The 21,044-nt window shown below is 42.4% G+C and overlaps 1 protein-coding gene across 1 annotated transcript in view; it reads right to left on the bottom strand.

Annotated features, from left to right (window-relative positions):
* Positions 1–5,401: 5,401 nt before the first annotated feature.
* COX16 (cytochrome c oxidase assembly factor COX16) overlaps positions 5,402–21,044 on the bottom strand; it is a 60,831-nt gene continuing 45,188 nt past the window's right edge. The window contains exon 4 of the mRNA XM_084847876.1: positions 5,402–7,711. Within this exon, the coding sequence (XP_084704002.1) occupies positions 7,619–7,711 (93 nt within the window). The 3' untranslated portion in view covers positions 5,402–7,618. The remainder of the gene's footprint in view (positions 7,712–21,044) is intronic.

Here is a 21,044-nt window from a genome sequence, read left to right as displayed (position 1 = left end):
AAAATGCCCCCCCCCCCCAAGCCAGCAGTAACTAAACCTTGGGAGAGACATTTCAACCTTTCAGAATGAGGAAAAGCCATGCAGAAGCTGGGGAACCACCCAAAAAAGGGGTTGGGGTGAAGCAGGGACCACAGCAGGAACCAAGGGTGTGTGGCCATCTGGAGAACTCCAGGGGGCTGGGCTGGGACCCCTGGTGGACCAGATTTGGTCCCTGGGGTTGAGGTTCAACACCTCTGCCCTAAAAGAAAAAAATGCAAAAAACATATGCCACTAACCCAGCATAAAGATCTTGTTTGTGCACCCTGATGTGCAGATGAAGCTCCCCTACTCCATCCAAAATCTAATCTGAGTGCAGTACTGCTGATCTGTGAAGATGTCTTCTCCCTTTCCTCAAACACTCTGTCATACCCAATGATATACAACCTCTCTCCCACTCCTGTTCATCTGATATAATTTCAAGATCATTTTAAGCTCTTTACCATTTAGCTCTGCTGTTCTAATGTTTTACTCAGTGGAGGCTGGTAGGTCTGATTTCGGTGGGGCTGTGAATGCATTCTGGGTTTCAGTCAGAACCAGCCAGAACTCTAAAGGAGCTACCCAAGGTGCTGGACCCCATCCCCAAAATAATTCCAGCACCTTGGATAGCTCCCTTAGAGTTCTGGCTGATTCTGCTTGAAACCCAGAATGGATTTACAGCCCCACTGAAATGGGAGCCACCAGCCTCTGTTGGTTTTACTGTTACTGGGATTTTTTTTTCCATTTAGCTATGCACTGTGATTGATTCAGTTTGATTTTCAGGACTCTTATTGATTATTTGTATGGCTTTTAATGTTCATTTTTAACTGCCCAGAGAGTAATTGGGCAATATGCAAAAGATGTACATTTGTATATCCTTTGTACAGCAAAGGCAACCTCCAGCCCTAATCTGGCCGTTGGGATTGCCCAATCCAGCCTGCAGACTGGGCACCCTCCATGGTCCCCTCCCCTCCCCTCCCCCCGCCCCCTTGCCTGGAGAGAGGAATCCACATGTCACTGCAGACTTCCGATTGGAGGGTAACAAGTGGGATTTCCTGCCCTTGGCTGTAACTTGCAGGACCAGGTCCTGCAAGCCCCAGCCAAATCCCTCCCCACACCACTTGTGCCCCACTTGTAGGTAGGATCATCTGCAGGCTATATATTCAACGTAGCATGTACTTTGGTCTGCAGGGCCACATTTATGAGGTGGAATTTTTCATGCCACTTGCAATGTTGACGCTCCACCTGTGCAATGTCTTTCTTTTCTCTGAGTTCTTAAAGGGGAAGACGCCCTATCTGCTTATGGGGTAGTCCTATGCAGAAAAGAACTGTACAAGCTGTATAACAGCAATATTGTGGGAGACCCCTTTCTTCTCCAGTATCCCAGATATGGGTGGTGAATGTGACGCTTTCAAGTTTCTCAGTCAGACTCAAACAGTTCTATCAGCAATGCAGAATTACAGAAGCTATTCCTTTCTCAGCTGACATCAGGAAAACGTGGAGTTGAATTAATATGGAACAGGCACAGAAGAACCTAAGATTTACAGAAAAGAACCAGCCCAGCTTTTAAAAAAAAGTGGTGGGGGGGAGAGACTTGGGGACTTTTTAGTGGCATAATTAGACTTATTTAAAAGATCCATGAAGAGCGTTGTTTTTTTTTTTAAGGATTCTTGTTGGTTTCTCCATTAACTGAGTAAGCACAGTGACATTTTATTAATGAAAGCTTTCTTTCTCCAAAAGGTTAATTAGTAATTAAATTAAGATCTATTGTACCACAGTCAAAGATCTGTTGCTTTTTGATAGAACTTTGGGGTAAGGAGAGAAGGCTGAACTAACGCTATTAGAAATGTACATGCTTTGAGGTTAGTTTTACATCCTTCAAGGCTTTAAAAATTGAAAACATTTTTTTTCTTGAGTGCCATAATTTCAGATAGTTAGAAACAAAACAAAAGGATTTGTGGCTAAATTGTTACAGCTTATATTAACAGTTCTGTACACTGTTCTAGGTTCACAAGGAATGGATTTACATTCCATCAAATATATTTTATTTGATGGCTTTATACAGTTGTTAGATTTTGCCTACAAGCAGCTCTCCCTCTTTATAAAGGTTCCAAAAAGGAAAATAGAAAAATGCTAGGCTGCTACTAGTCGGGTTAATCCTTCTGACATACCCTACCTAATCTGTCCAGCTGCTTGGGGAGTTTATCTAAGCCCTTCTACTAAGGAATCCTTTCTTCAGCCAAAAAAGATAAAAAGGTGCTTTGGATTTACTTGCCCAAGGCCCAGAATATACAGAACTTAAGAATACCATGTGAAATATCTTAAGACCACAAAGGGTAACCAAGCAACCATGCAGTCTTGCACACAGGGAAGGTTTTAGTGAGAAATTCCCTTTTAAAACAATGCAGCCAAATGTCCACATATAATTAACCCCATCAGATGACAGCAATTAATTACAGTGACAATTTTATATAAGATACCTTGTGTGGGTCATTTTAGATCGAAAGGCAGCATATGTTTTAAATAATGATGAATAAATGAATGAGTTATAATTTCCTATGAGATAGTTCTAACTACATACAAGTCAGGAAAAGATTGGTATCTACAGCTAGTATGTTATTTTGCTTTTTTGGTTGGTGAGGTGTGCTTATAATTCTACCTTTTCCATCTTTCCCAAGAGTACTTGAACTTATTTCAGAAATTCAGAAGTCCTTTCCATTTTGGCTGATCTTCAGTTGCAGGAGAGGGGGCAAAGGACTGCTGGCCTAGCTAGCATCTTGTCTGAATAGATTTCATATAATCGGTACAGTGATGCCTGCAGGTCATATAGAAGATTGAACTTTGGTAGGAAGATCTTTTTTTTTTCCTTCTTCACACAAATGGAATATTAAACCTCTACAGTGAGATTTCTGAAAAATCTCCATTAGGGATGAGCAGAGGACATAAGGTTGAGTGAGTGGTTGCTTAGCAATAGCTTACAAAACTCCTCCTCACATTACATTTCCCTGCAAACCTACGTGTACTTGCAGGTAGAAAAACACACATTCCCAAATGGCAATGAAGCTGTGTATCAGTTTCTCTCCACTACATTTGCATATGGCAACTCTACATCTAGCTGATGAGCTGACACAAATGTGGCATCCCTAAAATATGAGAACATGCACTCTCTTTTTGAGGAATAGGCTCTTGTCTAGGAAAACATGATGAGAGGTTGGTCCCCGACTGGAAGGGAACTTAGAGGCTTTCTGAACATCTCAGGAGAAATCTCACTCATTTCATTCCCCCATAGTCCCTCCCTACTTCTTCTCTGCCCTAAAAATCTAGGTCACCTTTGATTATTTTCACATGGAGTGGAGGGTATGAATCCTGTTTCAGCAAAGATCCTGGATCTAGCAAATGCCTTAAGTCATAGCAGAACTGTACCAACACCCCTAACCAAAGCCTTGTGCAACTTTGCCAAATAAGGGCCTCCCTTTTAGGTCAAGGGTGGGCAGCTTGTGGCCCTCCACTTGTCCTGGCCTACAACTCCCATTATGCTTCACCACTGGCTATGCTGGCTAGGGCTGATGGGAGTTGTAAGCTAAAACATCTGGAGGGCCACAAGTTGCCACCCCTTCTTAAGGTGGTGCTAGGTGAGTTGAACGCCAGAATCAAGACAAGAGGTCTTCCACAATGCAAGTCTGAACACTATCAAAAATGTGTAGCTCAATAACTAAAGGCCCCTGGGGATTTTCTATCAGGCATATGCTAGGAGAGATCTCTAGGGTAATAACAATGAAATCCCAAGAGACTGTAAGTTGAATGCTTCCTGTGAGTAGAGAGCCACACTGACAGAGGCAGTCTTCAGAAAAAAGTGGCCTTAAAGGAGATGCTTTCTATTAACTCTCTCAAGATTTCCTTCTCCTGCTAAGATGGAGTTTTTGCTCCCTAGGCTCGCAATAATTATGTGTTACCGTCTGCCAAGCTAGAGTCCTCAAAGGCCTAAGGCAAAGCAGCCAACAGGGTCTGAAACCTTTAAATTTGAGATTGCATTTGTAATTAAAACATTGTTCCTAGCAAATACTCCATGCACAGGATGAATTTACTCGAATTGGCATGCAAGCTTCCAAGCAATGATCCATAGGAATCTCTAATGAAACACTGGAGGAAATGCCCCCTCTGTATCTGAAGATATGTGCACTGTACAAAGCAAATGTCTCTCATAGCTTAAGAAAACACCACCAGGAATAGCAGCTGCTAAGGTAACTGGGGGGGGGGGGAGGATTCCACATCTAGTTTACTCCAATATGTAGCCCAAGCCTTTGCATGATTACTCGGAAGTCCCACTGTGTTCAATGGGGTATTCTTCCAGGTAAATATGCACAGGATTCATGCATTGCAGCCCAATTCTATCTACAACTAAGTATGTCTCACTATGTTCACTAGAACTTGCTGCCAAGTGAGTGTGTACAGGACTGATGGCTTAGTCTCACTGGGGCAAATGACCTCCTATTGAAGGTCATTTTACATAGCTGAGGCCTGTAGCAGGTTACAGATACCTGAAAGTGAGATATATGAAGCAAAACAAAGAGAAAAAAAATGTGCGGCTGAGTCTAAATTACCATTTTAAAGCAATGTCAGTTTTGATATGCAACGAACTTGGCAGGCTCACACTGGAATACACATTCTGGATAAAATCTGAACTGAATACCCCGAAGTATTCATAGGATCACAGAGTTGGAAGGGGACATCAAGTCCAACCCCTTGTTCAGTGCAGGAATCCAGTTTAAAGCATCCCTGACAGATGGCTGTCCAGTCTCTGCTTGAATAACTTCAGCAACGGGGAGCCTACCACCTCCCTAGGCAGTTGGTTCTATTGTCTGACTGCTCTGATCATTAGGAAGTTATTTCCTGATGTTCAACCGAAATCTGCCTTTCTGTAACTTAAGCCCGTTATTTGTGTCCTACAGTCCTGGATGAGAGAGGACAGGTTGTGGCCCTCTTCTATGTGACAACCCTTTAGGTACTTAAAAAGAGCTACCATGTCCCTATTACTTTCCACTGGTCAGACCTCACCTTGAATATTAGTTAGAACCACTTCACCTATGCAGACGGGGGGTGTGTGTGTGTGTGTGAGAGAGAGAGAGAGAGAGAGCGAGCGCAAGAGCGAGAATATACTGCATATGGGCAGGGCTCATAATGTAGGTCTTTCCAACTTGATCAACCTTCCAAGGAGGAGGATGCCAGTTGGCTAGGGAAAATTCGCACATTTGGCCCAGCTGTTGTGGCTGAGAGATTTTCTCTCTCTCTCTCTCTCTCACACACACACACACACACACACGAGCTGCATGGGATATCAACATGGTGAAACAACTCCCATACAGGCTCAAAAAGACGCCTCTCACATCAGGGAAGAAGGCTCAGTTTATAGAAAGTAAAATGAAAATGGTTCCATAGTAGTAGACTCATTATAGAATGCAAAACAGAAGCCTGAGACTCTTGGACTAGGCAGGAAATGGTATTTGGGACAGTTTCCTCTGCTCTGGCTGAGGTGAAACTAAAGCCTACTTCCAAAATTCTTGGATACAGTATGTCTCCATGGTAGCCTTCACTCTATCCCCTGAACCGGAATGTTCCATGTGCCATATGCATGGCAATTTTATTTTGGTTTTGCCACCATGATCTGTATTAATGTGAGATAGAATGTAAAACTTTTTAAAAATAAATATACACCAAATATTAATACATAAAGACACAGAATCACACAATGACATGACTGAAGAGAAGTTAACCTTTGAGCTAGTCCCAGCCTCCTTAAATCCATACATACACACAGTATGATCAAATACAGTCAGGAAGTGCTAGACTTCAAAATGTTGAGTTAAAACATTCTACAGCTTTACCGTCAAGGCTCTTACAGATTTTGCACAGGGAAAGCTGCCACTAGCAAACTGAAGAAGAGAATGAGTCTACTGCAAAAAAATGTGTGGCAGGCAGAATGAGCAATTGATGGGCCACAATAGCTCTTGCAGCTTCATGAGCTTGTATTTAGCCTCCGACCACAACTGAGGCTAATGGAACAATTATTTCACTGGGACTTGCTGGGCTATGGAATCTTGCAACAGCAAACAAAGGTCTCTGTGTAAGAGACGTATGTTCATGAAGAACTCTGAGTGCTTGAGGGACTGAGGTGTAGGTTGGCAAGTCATCTCTCCAGACAAACAAGCAGCTTGGAATTTTCCCTGAGACATGTTACTGTTCTAAGTTGGGACATTTTAAACACTCACAGGAAGGGTAGCCAAAGATCTAATAGCCTTGCCTGGTCCATAGAAAAGTGGTAGGGCACATGCTTTGTGTGCAGAAGGTTCCAGGTTCAGTCCCTAGCATCTCCAATGAAAGGATCTCAAGCAGTAAGGCTGGGAAAGACCTAACTGGGACTCCAATATGGCCGGTTCAGAGCTGTTGCCATTCAGAGCAGACAAGACTAAGCCAGATGGGCCAAAGCCCTGATTCAATATAAGACTGCTTCCTAAGTTCTACAGGATCAAGAAGCACTTTCTTGAAAAGAAAATTATACGCACCTTTACAAAAGTAGTAATTCCCATTATTTGCTGAAGGAAGAAATGGGCCACAGCCTACTCTGAAACCCTCCTGGCCCCCATCCCCCTATTCTCATTAGCTCCCTCCCTCCAGCACTGAGGCTCACAACTCACTCTCCTTGGATCCATCGGTGCAGATTCCTTGCTACCTCCTGCCACATACAAACACTTAGGTCAGCAGTGGGCAATGTGTAGGCTAAAACATCTACAGGGCCACAACTCCCATCAACCACAGCTAGCACAACCAATGGTAAGGGATGATGGGAGTTGTAGACTAAAACATCTCGAGGGCAGGTTGCCCACCACTAACATATTAGGAACAGACTTGGGAAGCATATGTCATGGGGTATCTATTCAACCATCCACACAACAGCCAAAACAAATAACTACAAACTCTTCATCTTCACTTGTAAAGCTGTCAATGCTGACCAACGTGGCCAGGATCCCATTAACATTCTTTTCATAAAATTCATGGGAAAATTTACAACAGCGTACACATGGGTGATTGTGATCAGATCCATGTGTGAAAATGCATTGCCTTAAATGACAAGGAAAAATCATGCATGAAAGTCACAACATGAACTAAAATAAAAAACAAGATATTCAAAAACTGAACAACTGAAAGGGGTGCTTGGGATGCTGTTTGGTCCAGGGCTGGCCCTGAATGGGCCTAATAATAATGTGAGAACCTGGATGAAATCACTAGGTATCTATCCAGCTTTCTGTGTCAAGATTTTGGCCTTAACTAGTTGACGAAATACCAATAGAAGAAACTCTGGTGTTTTTGGCTGGAATGGTGTGATTATTACACAAATAAAATGTGTGGAGTGTATCAGTTATCCGTGGGAAACGCACTTCCAGATCTTTATTTATAAGGTTTCTGCTTAGCCATGATATCAGATCAAGACAGTTATTTCTTTGCTGGAGTCAACACGTAGTTAACTCATTCACTGGAAAATGACACAGTTCAATAACACACCAAGTGAATGAAGCCGGGCTGTCTTTCAGCCAAATCTTTGCTTCTGCTACCGCTGCTGCTCTTGGACAGACTTGGAATCCTCCCATGCACGGGGCCCTCGGATGTTCTTCCACTCGTCAAAGGTGGTATTTTTCAATTTCTGTAGGGAAAAACAGGGGGAGAAAATCAGTACACAATTTGGAAAACATTGCTAGATCTTTAAGGCATCCTTGATTGCTGTATGTGAGTTGCAGCTTCTCCTTTGAAACCCATGACCACCATTTGCACAGGAAATGTAGGGCAATATCCAGTGTGGCACTTATGCCCCCACTGATTCTTTTTGTGCCCTGCCAATTCCCTTCTGCAAGTGGTGGGTCTCGCCAATACTGTTGTGCAAGCAGGACCCACTGCTTACACAATGGAGATTTAGTGCTTCCTAGAGGAAGCCCCCAAATGTGCAGAAATACTCATTTCTGGATCAGAATAGGTAGGCAGAGCTCCCTCATGTGAGCTCCACTGACCTGCCCTGTTCTACAAATCAGCGTTTCCATTCGTTTTGGGTTGCCCCCAGAAATGCTAAATCTCCGTTCCACAAGTGGTGGGCGCCACTTGTGGAAGGGAATTGCCAGGGTGCAAAAGAATTGGTGGGGCGTAAGCACCCCGCTGGATACTGCCCAATATTAAGGAAATATACAGAGGGAAACACAAGTGAAGACATAATTCAATATATAACAACGGTAGCTAAAGAAAAGATGGAGTCTCTCAGGACACAGGGGAAAGGGTGGAACCTCTCATTTCCACCTGGCTCTTCGCAGCTCCCCCATAAATTCTGTTACATTTCGCTATGCCTCTAATTCACTGCACACTTAATTTCTGCTGGGAGTTCATTATTCATAGGGCTCTTTTTAGAAGATGTGGACAAGATAAGAATTGTTGATTTGAGAGAGTGATAAAACTGAAAACACACACAGAATGGCATGCCCTCTGGTCTTTCTTCCTGGGTCAATCAGTACAAGAAATCAGGGCCTGGAGGCATATTCAGTGGTAAAGACAGAAAATACTATTCATAAATTATGTTCAAAAAAACCTAAATTGAACAACAAATAATGAGGATAAGAAAATTACAAGCACCTCAAAAACAAAATGTTGACACTTAAGATTTAGAAATACCTATTCAGCTTAGTAGAAGGCACATCGCTAAAATGTTTGTGCTCTCTCCCAAGAACCTGAAATGTTTTTCCAGAAAAGAACAAACTAGTATATAACCTGCCTGCTGATTGGAGCAATAAATCCTGGGAGTTGGAAGAGAAAGTAGTGGGGATCCAAAATTCTGACTTGCATCCTCAGGCATTGCAATATGTCCAAATATTAAGAGATCCTTGTAGGGATTATTAAAAGCCATGGGACTAACACATGGCAAGACATGACCTACTCATTTAACATTCACTGCTGAAACTTCTAAAAGCCATCCAATATTTGAACACAGTCAACGGAAGACAGGGACTTAAAATCTCACACAGAACCTAGGTGTACACAACTGAGGGTTTTAAAAGCAGCAAATAAAATCCAAAGGAAATAGGAACTGGGGTCAACATAATCAGCTGCCCATTTTATCTATAAGATGCTTTTCATAGCCAATCTACTATACTCAGGTTAAGCAGTATCTCCCATGATTTCTTTTAAGTTAGTGCCTCAAGTCACCTTTCATCTGGTTTAGTCGTTTTATACTCCCTAAGCAAAAAGCTTTTCTTGTCTCTATTACTAACTCCATTTGTCATCTTGATGTTTAAAAAAAGAGAAGAAAAGCACAGAGAAGAAAGAGCTGTTATTTCTTGCCTTGTCTTGTTAGGCCTGTGGATGAAGAAGTTTAATACCTTTGGACCTCTGTGTCCACTCCTTAAACTTTCCCTCCAATAGACATTCTCTCTTGGGTAGGCAGATTACTTATAGGTCAGAGCTCCTGTTTTGTTTTTTAAATAATTATACAAGAAGAGAAATTCAGCTGGTACAATTTCTTCTCAAACTATCCATGGCTTATGAACAGAAATCACCTAAAATAGACTCTTTCATTTTTTAAAGACTGAACATGTACCAGTACTCCAAGTAATTCCTTTTTATAGCTTCCACTAAGCTGGTCCCCTAAAAGGTAGAGTTGCAATATTTAGCCAAGTAATAAATTAGATTGATTTAAACAGCAGATCAGATCAGGCAGATTTTTATGTTTTAAAAACAACAACACACACACACGTGTACTTAAAGAAGTACAAGCAGCAGGTACACTCTTAAGTTATTCCAGTTTCTCACTCACATGAGGGAGGGGGATGCCTCTTGTAAGATGATGTACTTGGATGTACCATGTACCTTGGACCTTGATGTACTTGCATGTACCTTGTGAACCTTGGACACAAAATTGGGCGGGATAGCTAATACCTTGGAAGACAGAAACAAAATTCAAAGTGATCTTGATAGACTGGAGAGCCGGGCAGAAAACAACAGAATGACATTTAATAGGGATAAATGCCAAGTTCTGCACCAAGGAAAAAGAAACCAAATACACAGTGACAAGATGGGGCATACGTGGCTCAACAACACTACAAGTGAGAAGGATCTTGGAATTGTTGTCGATAACAAGCTGAATATCAGCCAACTATGTGATGTGGCTGCAAAAAAGGCAAATGCCATTTTGGGCTGCATTAATAGAAGCATAGCTTCCAAATCCTGGGAAGTACTAGTTCCCCTCTACTCAGCACTGCTTAGGCCTCATCAGGAGTACTGTGTCCAGTTCTAGGCACTTCACCTTAAGAAGGATGCAGACAAGCTGGAGAGGGTTCAGAGGAGGGCAACAAAGATGATCAGGGGACTGGAAACAAAGCCCTATGAGGAGAGACTGAAAGAACTGGGCATGTTTAGCCTTGAGAGGAGAAGACTGAGGGGAGATATGATAACGCTCTTCAAGTACTTGAAAGGTTGTCACAGAGAGGAAGGCCAGGATCTCTTCTCGATCATCCCGGAGTGCAGGACACGGAATAATGGGCTCAAGTTACAGGAAGCCAGATTCCGGCTGAACATCAGGAAAAACGTCCTGACTGTTAGAGCAATACAACAATGGAACCAATGACCTAGGGAGGTGGTGGGCTCTCCCACACTGGAGGTGTTCAAGACGAGGCTGGACAGCCATCTGTCAGGGATGCTCTGACTTGGATTCCTGCATTGAGCAGGGGGTTGGACTCGATGGCCTTGTAGGCCCCTTCCAACCCTACTATTCTATGATTCTATGTTGCAGGAGGCATCATCTGAACTGTTACTGAGTGTCCTTGTTAACATGTGTACGTGGACCCGCATGCATCCTGGTGAAATGGAGAGAACCAGTGGGATGCAGTAATCTCTGGCTATAAACTCTATAGGAAGGACAGTGAAGGGAGTACTGAGGGAGGTGTTGCCCTGTACATCAAATAGGGCATAGTGTTGAGCAGACTAGAACACCTAAAAGGGGTAGGCTCTTCCACAGAAGCGCTGTGGGTGACAATACCAGGCTCCAAAACTTATTTAGTGCTAGAAACATGCTATTGACGCCCAGACCAGAATGCCCAGAGTGACCTTGAGATGGAAAATGAAATCAGGGAGGCCTCTAAACAAGGAAGGGTAGTAATATTGGGTAACTTCAATTACCCCCACATTGACTGGATCAATGCATGTTCCAGTCACAAGAAAGAGGTTAAATTTCTCGATGCCCTAAACAATTGTGCCCTACAACAGTTGGTCATGGAACTGATGAGAGGGGAGGTGACCTTGGACTTAATCCTGAGTGGTGTCATCCAGAACCTAGTACGAGATGTAAATGTTGTTGAACCAATTGGAAACAGTGATCACAGTGCTATCAGATTTAATATATATTTAAGTGGAAAAGTGCTCAGGAACTCCAACACAGTCACATTTGACTTCAAAAGAGGAAACATCTCTAAAATGAGGGAATTGGTGAAAAGAAAGTTAAGAGGGGGAGTCAAGAGGATTAAATCCCTTCAAAATGCTTGGAGGTTACTCAAAACCACAATAATAGAAGCCCAGCTAAAATGTATACCACAGGTTAGGAAAGGTAGCACCAAGTCCAAGAGGTCGCTGGCATGGTTAACGAGCAGTCTTAAGGGAGCTATTAGAGAAAAGGGAGCTTCCTTCAGAAAATGGAAGTCTTGCCCAAGTGAGGAAAACAAAAGGCAGCACAAGCTTGCACAAAGGCAATGCAAGCACAGAATAAGAGATGCAACAAAGCATTTTGAAGAGCATACAGCTAGCAACATCAAGGCCAACAATAAATAATTCTTTAAATGTATCAGAAGCAGGAAACCAGCTAGGGAGGCAATTGGACCACTGGATGACAATGGAATTAAAGGAATACTGAAGGAGGACAAGGAGACTGCAGAGAGGCTGAATGAATTATTTTCATCAGTCTTCACTGCAGAAGATATAGGACAGATACCTGTGCCTGAACTGACGTTTTCAGGAAGGGAATCTGAGGAACTGAGGCAAATAGTGGTGACAAAAGATGAAGTTCTGAACCTTATTGATAAATTGAAAGCAAATAAATCACCGGGCCCAGATGGTATCCATCATAGAGTTCTCAAAGAAGTCAAATATGAAATTGCTGATCTTCTAACCAGAATATGCAACATGTCCCTAAGATCAGCCTCTATACCACAGGACTAGAAGATGGCCAATGTAACACCAATTTTCAAAAAGGGATCCACAGGGGATCCGGGAAATTACAGGCCGGTTAATGTCTGTTCCGGGTAAATTGGTTGAAGGCATTATTAAATTAGTAAGGCACATAGAAGGCTGAGCCCTGCCAGAAAAGAATCAACATGGCTTCTGCAACGGTAAGTCCCGTCTCACTCACCTTTTAAAGTTCTTTGAGAATGTCAATAAACATATAGACGGCGTGATCCAGTAGACACTGTTTACTTGGACTTCCAAAATGCTTTTGACAAAGTCCCTAATCAAAGACTTCTGAGCAAACTTAGCAGTCATGGAATAAGAGGAGAGGTCCTCTTATGGATCAGTAACTGGTTAAAGAACAGAAAGCAGAGAGTAGGAATACATGGTAAATTCTCCCAATGGAGGGAAGTAAATAGTGGGGTCCCACAGGGATCTGTATTAGGACCAATGCTTTTCAACCTGTTCACAAATGATCTGGAATTAGGAGTGAGCAGTGAAGTGGCCAAGTTTGCCAATGACACCAAATTATTTAGGGTGGTTAAAACCAAAATGGATTGTGCAGAGCTCCAAAAGGATCTCTCCAGACTGGGAGAGTTGGCATCTAAATGGCAAATGTGGTTCAATACAAGCAAGTGTAAAGTGATGCATGTTGGGGCAAAAAATCCCAACTTCAAATAGAACCTGATCAGATCTGAGCAAGCGGTGACCAACCAAGAAAGAGATCTTGGGGTTGTGGTGGACAGCTCAATGAAAATGTCAACCCAGTGTGCAGCCGCTGTAAAAAAGGTAAACTCCATGTTAGGCATAATTAGAAAAGGAACTGAGAATAAAACTGCCAAGATCATACTGCCCCTATACAAATCTATGGTGTGACCACACTTGGAATACTGTGTACAGTTCCTTATCACCACACCTTAAAAAAGATATTGTAGAGCTGGAAGAAGAGCAGAAAAGGGCAAATAAAAGGATCAAGGGGCTGGAGTGTCTCCCCTATGAGAGATTACAACAGCTGAGATTGAAATGGAGGGTAAGGCGAGCCATGATAGAGGTCTACAAAATTATGCATGGTGTGGAGAATGTGGAGAGGGAGACATTTTTCTCCCTCTCCCAAAATACTAGAACCCGGGGTCATCCCATGAAGCTGATTGGTGGGAGGCTTAGGACAGATAAAAGGAAGTACTTCTTCATGCAACGCATAGTTAAACTATGGAATTCGCTACCACAGCATGTGGTGATGGCCAGCAATTTGGATGGCCTTAAAAGGGGGTTGGACAAATTCCTGGAGGTGAAGGCTATCAATGGCTACTAGTCTTGATGGCTATGTGCTTCCTCCAGTCCCAGAGGCAATGAGCCTATGTACACCGGTTGCTGGGGAATATGGGCCGGAGGGTGCTGTTGTGCTAATGTCTTGCTTGTGGGTTCCTGGTCGACAGCTGGTTGGCCACTGTGTGTAAAGAATGCTGGACTAGGTGGACCCTTGGTCTGATCCAGCATGCCTCTTCGTGTGTGTGTGTGTGTGTGTGTGTGTATGTATGTGTGTATATATACACACACACACACACACACACACACACATATACATATATATACATACACACAGTACTGTGCAAAAGTCTTAGGCCACCACCAGCTTTGTTGTTTTAGCAAAGTTTTAATGACCACCCATGATTATTTTTTGGTCTCTGTATTAAGATACAAACAGAAAATACAGAAAATATGTACAGGCAAATGTCAGTATTTAGTGTGACCTCCCTTGGCTCTAAGTACATCTTGAACTCTTTTGTGGAGACTGTCCTGAAGTTTTCTGAAGTAATCTTCTGGTATATTATACCAGGCTTCTTTCAGCACTTCCCAGAGTTCTTCTTTAGATGTAGGTTGTCTTTTATTTATTTCTCTGTCCAGGTGATCCCATACTGCCTCTATAATATTCAGGTCTGGACTCTGTGGAGGTCAGTCCATGACTGTCGGTGTTTTATCAGCTGTTTTCCTCGCTAAATTTATTTATTTATTTATTTCATTTCTATACCGCCCAATAGCTGAAGCTCTCTGGGCGGTTCACAAAAATGTTTGTAAATATGATTTCACTGCATTAGCAGTGTGCTTGGGATTGTTATCATGCTGAAAAATGAAACCATTCCCAATCAGGCACTTTCCAGAAGGAATGGCATGATGAATTAAAACCTGTCTGTACTTTTCAGCATTCATGATCCCATCAATACGGACAAGATCGCCAACACCACTGGCAGAAATGCAGCCCCAAACCAGGACACACCCTCCACCATGTTTCACTGGCTGCAAGCACTCATTCATCCATCTCTCTCTAACTCTTCTTCTCACATACTGTTGATGATTGGACCCCAAAATTTCAAACTTGGATTCATCACTCCATAATACTCTTTTCCACTGATCCTCATTCCAATCTTTGTGAGCTTTAGCGTATTTTAGCCTTTTCACCCTGTTTCCTTTCCGCAAAAGTGGTTTCTTGGCTGCTACCCTTCCACGAAGACCATTCCTGGCCAGGCACCTGCTGTTACTCTAGTGTAAGGGGAGGTCACACTAAATACTTGCCACTTTAGCCTATGGAAGCTGTTTTTTCTGATTTTTTTTCTATTGTTGAATACTGCATACAAATTTCCTGTATTTTCTGGTTGTAATCTAATGAAGAGACTGAGAAATAATTATATATGGTCATTATACCATTGCTAAAACAACAAATCTAATGGTGGCCTAAGACTTTTGCACAGTACTGTATGTGTGTGTGTATGTGTATGTGTGTGTGTGTATGTATATATATATATATATATATATATATATATATATATGTATTCAACAAACCTGGAAATACAGGGATCTTTTACAGAGATGTGGTGGGCATGTGATAAATTTCACACTGTACGTTCACTAAATTGGGAAATTAGCTCACTGACAAATATTAAGAACAAACAACACAAGTTTTAGCTTACCACAAATGTTTACAGAAAGACAAAGATTTAATTAGTATGTCAACCCCCTAGGCTATTTCTATCAATAGCATGCTAACATCAGGATCCTGTAGCTCCTAGCTGCCACGAGCATCTTGCTTTAGAGCAACTCATTGGCCACATGTGGCCCACCAAGTCATTTCTGGTGGCCTGCTAGACTCTCTTGCATCTGCCCCCACAGTGGCAATTTCTAGCAAAGGATTCTCTAAAGTTTAGAACAATCTTTCTGGAACAAACATGGGTGCTTTGAACAAGTTGCTACGGTAATGAAAACAAAATACAAGCTACAGATACATGTGTACAAGTCAGCAGAGCTGAGCTTCTCAGTAACAAAAGACAAAGAAAGCATGCTTTTTATTCACGTATAAGTGTACATGAATAAAAATTTAATCAATTACTTAAAATTAATACAACTAATCAGCTCGGATTTCTTTAAATTAGGTAAATGTACTTTAAACTGGACTACTAAAAATTCCATCACATTTGTACCTACTTTAAGCCAAAGGAAAACATTAGCACCATCAGGGGTGGGGGGCTAAATCAGGGGTAGGGAATATTTTTCCTGTCGAGGTCCACATTGCCTCAGGCAAAACCTGTTGGCTCTGAATTCAAGCAGTGGGTATGGCCAGAGCCAAAGGTGGGTGGAGTTATGGATGTAAGTCTTGGATGCAAGTTCACTATGCAAGAACAACAAAGATAATTGCTTCCAGGGATTCTCCTTCCCCAACTTGCTTGGTTCCTTCCATTAGCTTTGTACCTGGGAGACAGGGTAAATAATATCAGTAACCCAGATTAGGACTGGTGAGGCCAAGACTGAACGACCTGGAGGTCCACATTTGGCCCATGTGTTGGAGGTTCCCCAACCCACCCCTGAGCTAAATGGTTGTACTTTGCCTCCCTAATCTATATCAGATGGCTTGGCTGCCACTAGCACTAGTTCAATGTCCAATATGAAGTTTGCGGGGTTTGCACTGGACAACTCCATTTTCCTAAATCTGTAGAATGCATTCTGTTCAGGTCCATTATTTGGCAGTTGAGTTAAATACTGTTCCACTGGGAAACAGGAAAGCAGAGTTGAACAAGACATGGCTTCAGGCATGAGAAGATCTGAAACAGAATCTTATCATGAAATTTCACTAAGAGGGGACAACTTTTTTCTTCCTGCTTACTTAGGTAAAAATGAACAGTTGACAAGGAATCCAGGTAATAGTCAATAGCCCCTCTGGTAAAACCTTCCATGATGAGAATGAAAGACTGTAATTAATTATGTTTTGTAATGGGGAGGGGGGCGGGAAGGAGAAAAGAGAGACACACGTAGCCATGCAGAGAGCATGAGGCTCCAACATACTTGGTCTGACTATGGCTTAAAGCCTGATCTACACATTCAGCAGAGTGAGCTGATAAAGTCCCGGTAGAAGGAACTGTACCATTTCATGTTTCAGGACTGGGATACTATTTTTAAATGCTCTGCCACATACAACAGAAGTCCATACCATAAGAAAAGTGGAATAGCAGGAAGAAAGAAGATAGGGCTAGAATTTTAGCTCTGCTACACTAATGTTCCTCGTTTTTGTCAAGGATACTCACCACTTACAACCTGAAACAGCGCAGGCTACTCTACCAGTACTTTATCACCTAATTCTATTGTATGCATAAATCCAGCTTGAAAGAATTATGCCAGGGCCAAAATGGATATCTTTGTGTAATCACAGCCTTCCTCCCAAAAACATTCCTAATCCAGTCAAAGCTGCACGAAGTATGGACTCCATAAACATAACTACATGAGGAAGTGTGGATGCGGCACGTTCCTTCCTTAATTTGAAGTGTAATTTAGTAATCTGTGATTTAATTTGTAAGTAATTTAGCATCAAGCCTCTAGTTCCTAGTGTCCAGGACTGAACTTTCACCTCTCCTACAGTAGCTTCAGATGTGAATCTCTTCTCTCTTTTTCCTTGCTCCAGTTCATACATGTGCCACTTACACTACTGGATGAGCACTCCAAATGCCTCACTTCCGCTGCTAAGACAACATTTAACACACATACACACTAACTGGGTAGGTTAATAATGAGACAGGTAGCTCCTGAGATAGCCAGGTTCTAAGCTGTTTAGCTTAGGTTAAAACCAACACCTTGAATTGAGCCTGGAAAGCAACTGGCGACCAGTGCAGCTGGCGCACCACGTGTAATTGTGTAAACACACTTGTTGCCGCCACCTGAAGAACCAGGGACAGCACAGGATCAAGGAGCACTCCCAAGCTACAATCCTGATCCCTTAGCGGGGAGAACAACCCCTCCCAGAATAGGTTGAATCCCAGTCCCAGACTCAGGCTTTCTACTGACCAACAAAGTGATTCCTTCCCTTCAAAGTGAATTGTGACGGGGTGGGTTCGCCAGATTGCATATTTGTGTGGGGCATTTGGTTCACATGAGATGTTATCTGGCTATTGGAGGAGAGGGGGGAAAGCTTGCTCTTCCATCACACAAGCTACATCTTCAGTAAGTCTGATCAAAATGAAAAGACAAGGGTGGTAGGGATGGGAATGCATCAATCCTAGATCGATTCATTAAAAAGCTGGAGATAAGGGGGAGAAGAATGAATGAATCAATACTGTCAATAAAATGGTATGTGCGCTTTCATTTGCACTAATACAGCATGTTTACCCTAGTAGCCAGAGAGAAGGTGAGGGAGGCAGCCAAGGTTGGACTGTTCACCTCCATGACCTACCACAATGGCATTCCAGTATGTTTAAGGAAAATTGCGGTATTTCTCCTCTTCCCCTCAGTCTCCATTTGCTACAGCTATTTCACAGCTGGCTATACTACGCACATGACTGTGTGGGGGAAAACAAACAATAAACAAATAGTCCCTGTACAATGAGAACACCATATAGCCTCCTGCAACCAGCACAAATTGGAACAGACAGAGATAAGCAATGGCTTGACAGTATACTTGACAGAACTGTCACTTTTGGGGAAAGCCTGCACACACTGCTGAGTCAGATGAGTAACTAGCAGAGGCAAGGCTCAAGTACGGAGCACACTCAAGATCCCACTGGTTCCCTCAAGCTTCATCCTAAAGAAGGTTAGCTTAATGTTCAAGACAAGCAAAGGATTGTTAGGTGGAAGGAGAAGAAACAATCTTTGCCCAGCTAGACCCTAGGCTATATTGCACTTTGTAAACCAACAGACCAAATCTGGTGCTGTGTTGTTGTCTCAGTGGTATCCTACACCACACTGGATCCATTAAATAGGTACACCTTTCCACATTGCCAGCCATGCCTAAGGAAGAAGGGTCACAATCAAGCCCTTAGCTCTGAGCTGGTAAAGCATTAATGAAACCTTTGGGCACAGCTTTACCACCAACCTCAGTGAGTATAAGGCCTAAAATGCTATTCTGAGTTGCTTGGAGACAGGGCAAGACACAAATTTAACACAGATATGCTAATTTACTTTGTATCTCTGGGGATTAGAGTTATTTAGAAAGAAAAAAAGATGACTACAAGAAGTTCTGTACTATTTAAAGAAAAGTATCTTATCAGGATATGTTCGCCTCTTATACCTGCCTTTGTTTTGGGGTTTTTACACACACACTTTGCCACCTCAAATAATGTAGACCACAGTGTTCTAGCATGAAATCCTGTGCTTTGCATTTTTACAATCTGCTTTACAAGGTGCATCCCAGAAGTAGAGCTACATTCCCATTAGCTCTGGTGGCACTTGTAGAAAGACCAATGATTTATTAGGCAAATGAGACAGCAAGGCCGAGCTGGCTGCGTAAGAACATACACACCTGTGAGCAGAATATTTAAACAGTGGGTATATGGGAACTTGGGGCAGTAGCCTATTCCCAGAGCACAAAACAGATAGAACACATGATAGACCTGCAAGTGCAGTCATTCGGTATATAAATATATGCACCAACTGTAGCTCTCACTTGAGACCTTGAAAGAACATCAATATCAGAAGCAGTGCTGTATGGATAAACAGAACTTCACCCATCTTATACAATACAGCTTAGTAATTATTCAACGGCACAAGCTCCTTCTCAAAATATATGGTACTAATACAAAGAGCAAACTATCCCCCCCTTGCCCCGAAATATGTTGTTTAGAGACTCTGCTGCATCTCTCACTTCAGAAACAAAAAAGGCCGAGGGGTGGGGTGGGGGAGGATTTAAGCAGCTAACATTCTAATTAGAAAACGGATAACTATTAGCATGCACTTAGTAATGAGTGCCATTACCGTAAGAGTTAGGCATAGATACAGAAGAATAAGGCTGCCCTGACAGCTTATATAAAGTATAACTATGAAGGACATTTTAGTCATCAATTAGAAGGGAAGAAATGAAATGAGAGTGCTACCTCTTCTTTGTCCCAAAGTTGCATCTGTATTACAAATGTTAGAATTTTAACCCTTCCCCCTAGGTGTGTGGAAATTGTAGTAAAAATTCTGTTAAAGATGCATACTTCCTTCATAATTTCAGGGAAGCAAGAGATTTTTAAAATATGTATATGCTCCAAGAACAGTTACTTCTAGTCCAGTCAGCATCACTACAGAAATAGTACTGAGGAAGAATGCAAGAGTTTCACCATATGCATACGAACTGTGTTTGCGTACGTGCACGGTTGTGTGTGTGTGTGTGTGTGTATAAAGGATGTACCTGTAGATCTCTAGTTCATGCTTTCAGTAAGGTCCTTGATGTGGATGAAGTCCCTGGACTGCAAGACTCCTTCCCATTGTACAATTCTAACCTTCACTGAACAATACCTCAAATCTATAAAACCTTTATACAACCACTGGGAATTTGTTATTGCCTTTAACAAGGAGTACTATATATAAAAAAATTCATATATCTTTCTCCTTCAAAGTCCATCCATCTTCTCAATCAATGGCAATGAGAGTGAATGAAACTATTTCATTTCTCTGTACAGAACCTTAAAAGTGCCATTTACTTATACACTGAAAGGAAGTAGAAGATGACCAAACCACCAAGCATTCTGAAAGCACAGATCCTGGCTGCTACTGCACATCTCCCCTCCATCAGTCAAAGTCTGATTCAAGTGTGTTAAGGGCAATGGAATTCCCACAGCCCAGCCTTCCCCAACCTGGTGCTCTCCAGATGTTTTGGACTACAACTCCCAGCATTCCTCACCACTGGCCATGCTGGCTGGGGCTGATGGGAACTGGCATCCAAAATATCTGGAGGGCACCTGGTTGGGGAAGGCTGCCACAGCCCAGCATTCCATTCTATCCCTTTTCTGGTGGTTCTCAAAGTGGTTCATAATAATAACATCAAGCTTACAGGCAGACAATATTGCCCTCACAACAACAGATTTGGAATACCGGGTGCTGTCACTGGAATCAGACAATGGTATCACGTGGCTCCTGAATCTGCTTCCCTGAAAAGTGGTGGTGGCAGCAAAGGGTGGGGTGATGATACTGGTGGGCAGATGTTCTCCAGAAACCTCTCCCCAGCCCATCAGATGTTCCTGCTGCCACTAGTGCTCTGAGCAGATGGTACTGTTCTGTGCTGACATCTATTATGCAGGAAATGTCACATCCTGAGTTTTGACTATTAGTTGCAAAATTACCAATTTTCAGACTTTTCTAGTAATCAGGGCATCTTGAACTACATGTATATCAAATTTGAGTTTTCTAGATTGTGTGGAAGTACTTCACCTATTTTGGGGTACACTTCATGCACATCTCTTTTGAGGAAAACCCCTGTGAATTTACAAACATTTACAAAAACCCAAAGGTTATCCACCTTCGGCAAGACTGAAACTCTCGATAGGAGAAAA

The sequence above is a fragment of the Heloderma suspectum genome, chromosome 1, assembly GCF_057233095.1.
Source record: "Heloderma suspectum isolate Gila_16-S chromosome 1, 16-S_ref, whole genome shotgun sequence".
Classification (NCBI taxonomy): Eukaryota; Metazoa; Chordata; class Lepidosauria; order Squamata; family Helodermatidae; genus Heloderma; species Heloderma suspectum.
The sequence above is the reverse complement of the archived record's forward strand: the minus strand, read 5'-3'. Positions and strand labels throughout refer to the sequence as shown.